This window comes from Lipotes vexillifer, unplaced genomic scaffold, assembly GCF_000442215.2.
Source record: "Lipotes vexillifer unplaced genomic scaffold, Lipotes_vexillifer_v1.1 scaffold394, whole genome shotgun sequence".
NCBI classification, from domain to species: domain Eukaryota; kingdom Metazoa; phylum Chordata; class Mammalia; order Artiodactyla; family Lipotidae; genus Lipotes; species Lipotes vexillifer.
This window is the reverse complement of record NW_006791731.1, coordinates 1,331,952-1,340,184: the sequence shown is the minus strand read 5'-3', so window position 1 is coordinate 1,340,184 and position 8,233 is coordinate 1,331,952. Positions and strand designations below refer to the sequence as shown.

The 8,233-nt window shown below is 64.5% G+C and overlaps 1 protein-coding gene across 1 annotated transcript; it reads left to right on the top strand.

Moving 5' to 3' along the window:
* The first annotated feature begins 5,704 nt into the window (after positions 1-5,704).
* Positions 5,705-7,518, top strand: GPIHBP1 (glycosylphosphatidylinositol anchored high density lipoprotein binding protein 1). The gene is made up of 5 exons (XM_007464620.1): positions 5,705-5,756; positions 6,044-6,160; positions 6,347-6,466; positions 7,057-7,170; positions 7,283-7,518. The coding sequence occupies exons 1-5, from the start codon at positions 5,705-5,707 to the stop codon at positions 7,516-7,518; spliced, it is 639 nt and encodes a 212-aa protein (XP_007464682.1).
* The last annotated feature ends 715 nt before the right edge of the window (positions 7,519-8,233 follow it).

The following is an 8,233-nucleotide window of genomic DNA, read 5'->3' as shown; positions in this document are numbered from 1 at the left end:
TGAGAGTCCGCCTGCCGATGCAGGGGACGTGGGTTCGGGCCCCGGTCCGGGAAGATCCCACATGCCGCGGAGCGGCTGGGCCCGTGAGCCATGGCCGCTGAGCCTGCGCGTCCGGAGCCTGTGCTCCGCAACGGGAGAGGCCACAACAGTGAGTGGCCCGCGTACCGCAAAAATAGATAAAAAAGAGCAGAGGCGGGACCTCACCTGGGCTGCAGATCAAGGGGACTGACCCCTCGCGTCCCAGTCCTGCTTCAAAGTCTGGGCCTTGGAGTCTCTCACCTGCGGCTCAGGGGGCCCAGCTCCATAACAAGACCCCCAGCTCCCTGGGAGCAAGCAGCTCGCTGCCTGAGTTCCACCTTCCCCAGGGCTCTCTGTGTCCCGGCCCCCCATCACCCAGAATCCCCTGCCCCATCCCCGCCCCACCGGATCCTGGAGCCACAGCCTCCCACTCAGCGAATTCCTCAGGCAGTGGGCAGGGCCCTGCACCCCAGCTGCACTCCTTTGCCTCGACCACCCCCGCCCCCCGCAAGCTCAGGGCCTGGGCCAGTCCGCCCATCCCTGAGTCTCAGACTCCTCATCCACACGCCCCACCGTGGGCTCCCCCATCCCCTTCTCCCCACTCCCCCCAGGGGTCTCACCTCGCCCCTCTCCCACCACCCCCTTCCCCAGCAGGACTGCTGGCAAAAGCCTTATACCTGAAGTTCTGCCACCACACCTGCCGGGAGTCCAGGTGGGACGTCCCGGGACGCGGGTCCCACTGCTCTCCCTGTGCGGGAGAAGCGCTGCGGCCGGGAGGGCCCGTGCGACCCCTGAGGGCCCAGCCCACGGCCCGGGGAGGGGCGCCTGCTCGCCCTGGGCCGCAGCCCTGGCTTCTCGCGGGGGCGCGTCCGTGCCGCCAAGTTTGACTTAAGTGACGCCCCTCCGCCAAGTGCAGACCCCCGTCCCGAGCTCAGCCGTCAGCGGCTTTCCTTTCTTCCCGGCGTCCTAGGTCCAAGCTTGCGGGGCGGGCAGCGCGGGGCGGTCGCAGTGCAGACGTGAGGTCTTTGCGCAGAGTGCCAAGCCCCCCCATCCCCCCCTGCCACGCAGCCCCGCCTGTAGCCCGCGTAACCGCTCCCCGATGCAGGACACAAAGGGCTTCATCCCTTTCTCCGGCTGCAGAGAATCCCTACAAAATTACTTTCAGCGGTAACAGCTCAGTGCAGGGGAGGTGGGTCCCTACTGCCAGGAAATAAATGCCGTGCGGGATGTGCCCCTCGCCAGCGCATTTTCCCCAGGGGGCGCCAACACCAAGGCCTGCAGCCCTAGGCAGGGGTGGGCGAGGCCGACGGTGGGCGGGGCCAGAGCAGCCTCAGCCCAAGTCTGGGTGCTCCGGCCCTCGCGCCGGCGCGGAGGCCAGGGGTCCGTGGTGGTGTTAGGGGGCTCACTCGTGGGCGAGAGCGCAGCTCCTGGCACGTGGAGATGTCCCCACATCGCCGTCCGAGAGCGGCACAAGGAAGGAGACGGGAGGAAGTTTGGGTGGAGCATTAAGGAAAAGTGTGGCTTTTCAGCGACTTGTTTTTATTTTCTTAGTGAGAGACACTTGAGTGTGTTTACATGCAGAAGGAGAGGAACCAATCCAAAAATTAAACACAGAATCACCATGCGACCCAGCAATCCCACTTCTGGGCACAGACACCGAGGAATTGGAAGCAAGGACTGGAAAAGATGTCTGCACACCCGTGTCCGCAGCGGCATTATTCGCAGTGCCTAAAGCACGGTGATGGCCCGGCAGTCCGCGGCAGATGGAGGATAAACACAATGTGGTCTCTACATACAACAGAATATTATTCGGCCTTTAAAAGGGGGGAAATTCTGACAGGAGCTGCAACATGGATGAACCTCGAGGACTTTACGCAGGGGAGGGGGATGGGGAATGGGTGTTTAATGGGGACAGAGTTTCAGTTTTGCAGATGGAAGCTGGTGATGGCTGCACAGCAGTGTGAATGTCCTTAATGCCACGGAACTCTACACTTAAAAATGGTTAACACGGCAAATTTTATATTATGTGTATTTTTACCAATTAAAGAAAAAGCGGGGGGAAGGAAGAACCAGGAGACAGAAGGGAGGGGAGCTGGAGGGACAGGAGAGGAGAAGGAGGCCGGGGATGGGGGGGCTGGAGGACGGGGCATCCCGAGGGGGTGACGCTGGGCACAGCGTGGGCAGGGCGGCAACCTCGGGGCCCTTGCCCCCAGAGGCCTGGCTTCTCATAGAAGTGGGGGAGGCGGGTAAGCTGAGGGTGCAGGAGCAGGGCGTGCTGACAGGCACCGTGGGCTGGTGGGGGGGGGGTACCACAGGCAGCCCCGCAGCTGGCGCCGGACACCAGGGATCCGTGGTGGGGCTTGGGGGGCAAGGGGAGGTGAGACTCTCCGAGGTTAATGTGGATGGGCCGAGAGTGTCCAGGGGTTAGAGGAAATTAACCTGGGGTGTGGACGTGTGGAGGTGGGACGGGGGCAGGTTGAACAAATGGAGGATGGGGGCCTGGAATCAACAGATGGCTCCTTACACCCTGATGTGTCTCCTCACGGGGTCCCGGGGCACAGGGGAGTCGGTCCCCTGAGACCACCCGGAGCCTGCTCCCTCTGGCCAGCCCACCCGCATGTGCCTGTTTCTCAGTTATGGATTTCAGGAAAGAAAGAGGCTGTGCCTTATCACGGTCCCTGGGAGCTGCCTGCCTGGCCAGTCACTGGGGGGCCATCAGAAGCAGAGAGAGAGCCCACGAGAGACCCCTCATGGCCCCCTGACCACCGGGGAGGACGGTCTGGACTCTGATCTAAGAAGGAAGGCCCTCCCTCTGCTCCCAGAGGCGGAGATGGTTGGCTGCAGAGAGGGTGGGAAGGAGCCCGGAACAGGGAGGGGGACAGGAGGGCCAGCGCATCTGCAGCCCACATCTGCCCTCAGAGGCCCCACTGGCCCGTGGCTGTGTGCTGCCAGGCAGGGCAGATGCCTTTCCCGCACCCACAGCACCAGACCTCCACCCCTCAGTCAGAAGCGTTGTCCATCCCTCCCCAGGTCTGGGTCCGGTTCACTGTGGTGACCCCAGAAGCCCAGAGTGTGGGTTCATAGCGCAGGCCGGGGCCACGCCGCTCCCCAGAGAGAGATCAGGGCTCATGCTCTTCCCCTACCACCTCCCCCTCTGCCAGGGCCGGACGGGGTGTGGACGGCCAGTGTGCCCTGTCCAGGGCCGGCACCAAGGTCTGAAGACAAAGCTGCGCTGCCGCCAGGAGGAACAAGGTGACTCACTCAACTCACTCGGCCAGAGGGAGGCCAGGCCTGGCAGGGAGGGGACCCACACCAGCTGCACCCACGGGCCATTCACGGGAGCCAGCCCGACCGAGCAGGGCAGAGCAGGCAAGGCCGGGCCCACACCAGACAGGGGTCTGCAGGGGCAGAAAGCTGGGCCCCCGGGGTGCCCAAGAAGAGCCTGGTGCACGTGCGCAATGTTGAGGGAGAAAGCCCTGACATAGAAGGGCAGAGGCTCTAAAGTGGGCCTCAGGTGCCCACAGGGCCACCTGCCCTCAACCCTGGCCCTTGGGGTCTGAGGGAGCCATGTCCCCACCCGGGGAGGCTTCAGGGGTGGCCCTTGTCACGGAAGCCTGGGGTCAGAGAGTGCCACCAGCAGGCGTGTCTGAGGCCAGAATGTCTGGGGGGGGTCGAGGGGGGCCCCACACTCACTCTGACCTGAGGGCTGGGGGCCTCGTGCACTCCTGTGGGCCACCAGCCTTGGCCAGGCCTGGCCACGTGACTGCGTCCGCATGAGCGGGCCCAACCCCCAGCCCCCTTGCTGGGATGCAGCAGAGGGAGCAGCGCCCGCTGTGAGGGAGGAGGGGTGAGGCGCAGCCTGGGGCAGGGGTGGGTGGGGAGCAGGGAGGGGCAGTCAGGGCGGGGCTGAATCTCTGCAGTAATTCCTTGTCGGTAAAGCAGTGATGGTAACACTACCCAGCCCTGGAGTTGTTGAGGACAAGTAAAATGACATTCAATTTTACTTAGTGAATTAAATGTGCTAGTATTATTTGCACCTCGGCCGAGGAGGAGCTGGGCCCGTCTCGGGGGACAGGCGGTGGGTGAAGCCTCCCTGCTCCCTAACAGTTCTGGGAACCCCTGTGGAGCCCTTCCTGGGAGCAGCTCCTGTGACCCCAGATCAAAGCACCTGCAGGAGGAAGCCGGGTCTGCGGGAGCAGCTGGCTGGGGTGGCCGTGGACACAGGCCTGAGGAATGAAGAGGGCAGGTCCAGGGCCGTGAGCACCAGACTGAGGGAGACCCTGGCTGGAGAGTGATTTTAGCCTCCAGGTGGGGAAGGGCTGGGGGCAGCTGATAACGGAGGCTGGGCAGCTTCCTGCAGAAGCTGAGGATGCCCAGGCCGGCCCAGTGCCCACTGGAAGGCGAGAGTGCACTGGTCCAAAGGAATGGGGGAGGGATGATGACACCTGGTGGTTGAGACTTCAGAGAAATGTCATCCAGCTGGCCCTGTGGGGACTGTGACGGGAGCCGGCCTACACGCCAGCGGGCACTGGCTCTTGATGGCCACGACCACTGTGAGAGCACTGAAGCCCACAGAACCAGGGAAAAGGGGACTGGGCTCAGGCTCAGGCGGTCTTACCCAGAGCCAGCTCTCAACCTCTGCTGCAGGTGTTCCCTGAGAATATTCCACCCACTGGGGAAATTCAGGCCGGGCAAGTTCAGGGAGTGGGCCACGCAAACAGGGTGGGCCACACCCACTGGGGCGGGCTCGCGTCCCTGGCTCCAGGCCCCAATCTAGCCTCCTGCCCCTGCCCCCTCCTTTCCATGGCCTCCAGGAAGGGGCTTCTCAGCAGCCCCCGTGCACAGTCTGTGTCCCGCAGGGGAGGAACGGGAGAGTGGGGCAGCCCAGGCCCACACACAGCGCACGCAGTGGCCGGAAAGGCTCCCAGCGGCTCCCCAGGAGGCCTCCACCCCACCCTGGATGGTCGGCGTGGAGCTCTGGAGGGCAGGGGCCAAACGCAAGGGACGGATAGGGTGTGAGGTGATGGTGGGAAGGCTTCTCTGAGGAGGTAACGCCTGTGCAGGTGGGACAGCCTCGTGGACGTCAGCCGGAACAGCATTCCAGGCAGAGGGAACAGCCAGGACGATGTCCTGAGGTGGGAGGGAGGGCAGCCGGCAGCCAGTGGGCGAGCGCAGTGCTGGCGGGACAGGCAGGCCTGGCGGGAGGACTGCAATTGTGCTTTTCTTCGAAATCCTCTTAACAAGGCCCCCGGAATGTCGATGATGACTCACGGCTGAAGGTGCCTGGTCAGTGTTCTGCAGCTGGAGGGCCCGTGAGGCCAGGCTCCTGGGGCTGTGTGGCCTGGGCCCGGGTCCTTGGGGTCCAGACAGGGGGCAGTGGACTGGCCGGCCCGCACTACTAGGCTGAGGCCTCAAGGCCAGGGCAGAGCCACACAGGTGGACTGGACGCCCCAAGGCCAACCACAATGACTTCCCCTCCCCCACCCAGCCCCTGGAGTCAGGGAGGGAAATGACCATCCCTGGCCCAGTGCCTGGCCTGGGGGCCAGTGTGAGGCCCATTGTTTGAGGCTGGAGCTGGGGGGTCCAGGGCCTCCGGGAAGCCCCCGGCAATGTCCTTTGTCCCACTTCCCACAAATCCAGAGGCCCAGCAAGGAGCCGGGTGAGCAGACGCGGCAGCTCCGGCAGGATGAAGGTGCTGGTGGCCGTCCTGCTGGCCCTGCTGCCGTGCGGGCAGCAAGGTACTCGGGGCGAGGGGAGACCCTGCAGCGAGGGGGACAGCATAGTCCAGGCGCACAGGACCCCCAGGATCACCCAGCCTGGGGGCAAGACATGGCTTGGGAAGAAAGAGGGAATGCAGCTGGAGGCCGAGGCCACAGGGAGGTGGATGGGGCTGTCCTGGGTTCCCACGGGCCCCTGAACCTCCAGCCCCGGCCCAGCCAGGCCCTGGGGGCACGGGCTCCCTCCCCACCCACCCCCAGGCTCAGCCGCTCAGAGAGGCAGGCTTTGGGGTGTGCTCCTCTCCCAGCCTCAGTTTCCTCTTCTGTGAAATGGACATCTGACGGCTACGGGCCACCGGCTGCTGTAAAGGGCCAGCACACAACCTCTAGTGTTGCTGGTAAGGACGATGCCAGGCTGCACACAGGCAAGGAAGCAGGGCCGGGGCTCGGAGACCCAGGCAGCGACCTCGCCAGCTTGGGAGGCGGTGGGGAGGACAGAGGGACTGGCAAGGGGGCTGATGGATCGAGGGGTGGGGGCGTGGCACTGGACCCCGAGCATGTGTCCTCTGTGCCCGGGTAGTGGAGGTTTACAGGCGTCCCTGCGCGGCCAGGCAGAGGGCGGACACAGGAGGTCGAGGATGATGACGTGGACGCTGGACCTGAAGGCTATGACGAGGACGACGACGAGGAGGACGACGAGGCCAGCATGACTGCAGGCAGCAGAGGCACAGGTACCTGCCCACCCTGACCCCACAGTGGGCCACTTGTCCCCCTTTTCCAACACATGCGTGGGCACCGCCGAGGGCCAGGGTCCGCGAGGCTGATGGTGAGGACACGACAGGCAAGGGCCTCTGCCTGTGAGCTTCCCTCCCCTCGTGGGGGAAGGGGTGAGGAGGGGCCCCTGACACTCAACACACCCTCACCTCTCACCCTGACCGTGACCCTCAACTGCCGTCCAGAGTAGGGAGGCCTAGAGAAGGAGCCATTCCTGGGAGGGACAGTGGTGTCGCGGCAGAGAGGTTAGACGGAGTTCACCAGGCAGGACAACAGCACAGCGGAGCCCAGGATGCGGAGACCGGAGAGTCACAGGCCCTGGTGTGGAGTCCTGTTCAGAAAGACATGAGCAGCCTGGCACTGGTGGGGACGGGCGAGGGGAGGGAAAGGGGCCAGTCCTGAGGCAGGGGCGCAGGGTTCGTGGGGGTCAGCTGAGGATGCGTGAGTGGGACAGGAGCTGGGAAAAGGCCTTGGAGGTGAAGAGGCCAGAGGTGGGGGGCTGGGTGAGCTGCGACGCGCTGGGGACTGAGCCCGCCCGGCCTCCCAGTGCAGCTGCGGTGCTACTCCTGCCAGTCCCTGCACAGGGATGAGAGCTGCAGACAGATGCAGAACTGCATCCTCCCCAAGACCTGCAAAACCATTGTCTCCCACTGGAATACTGGTGAGCAGGCCACCCTGGGGCAGCCGGACGGGAGGAGCCCATCTCCCACGTCTGTGCGGGGCCTCGTCCCTACAGTGTGACGCACTTTCTCCACCACCCCCTTCCCACCCAGAGTCAGGTCCCCGGACCACCTACTCGGGGTGGTGTGCAGACACATGTCAACCCATCAGCAGGACGGTGGATGGATCCCTGACGACCATATCCTGCTGCCAGGCCAGCCTGTGCAACATCCCGCCCTGGCAGGACCCCCAGGGAAGCGGGGCAGGTGGCCCCCAGGGTAGACCCTCAACTGTGGCCACCGCCCTCCTGTTCAGCCTTCTCGCCGGCCTTCAGGCAATGGTGTTCTGAGTGGGGCGGGGGTGGGGGTCCCATCCCCACCCCCAGCCCGGCTTATACCCTGGCTGGTCAGTGCTCTGTCCACTGTCTTCCCCTCCCTTCCCCTCCCCTGCCCCCACCCCAGCTTTGGAGAATAAACTAGAAATGTCTGTAATGATCTGGCCACAGCACTGTCTCCTCACAGCCACGCCTGCCTGTCCTCAGTTTCCCCATCTAGCACCCTGGCCTCCTCTCCCTGCCTGTGTGTGGCAGGATGGCCAGCACGTGGGCCTTAGGTCCAGGCGTCAGCTGCTCACAGGGTGGGTCCACCCAGCTCCCACCCCTGGCAGAGAAAACACTCACCATGTGCCTGTGGGGAGACCACCCCAACTTGCTCCCCAACTTCCCACCAACAGTGCCCATCTGGGGGAGGACTGGGAGGAAGGCTTCCTTGGCCTATAGGAGGAAGGGCCCTCCACCCCGGGAGGCTGCTGGGGTTTGGGGGTGGAGTTGATGAGGGGCTGGTAGAGGAAGAGAAAAGAGAGGGAAGCTGGAGGGGGGGCTGAGACGGGACTTTGCAGCCGACCGCTCAGCCTGGTGGGTGCTGGCGGCAGAGGGGCAGTGAACGGGGCGGTCAGGCCGCCAGCATCAGGGAGGGGTGACGTGGCCTCTGGGCTCAGAGGAGGGGAGCAGTGGGAGGGGCCGGGTAGGACCTCGGCTTCCCCAGCGTCTGCTCTGGCTAGGCTGG

Excerpts from the sequence above, each read along its gene's own strand:
- GPIHBP1 (XM_007464620.1), top strand. The coding sequence starts at position 5,705 with ATGAAGGTGCTGGTGGCCGTCCTGCTGGCCCTGCTGCCGTGCGGGCAG. Across the intron at positions 5,757-6,043 it reads GCTGCCGTGCGGGCAGCAAG|CCTCAGTTTCCTCTTCTGTG; the intron begins GTACTCGGGGCG and ends CTCCTCTCCCAG. Across the intron at positions 7,171-7,282 it reads TGTCTCCCACTGGAATACTG|AGTCAGGTCCCCGGACCACC; the intron begins GTGAGCAGGCCA and ends CTTCCCACCCAG.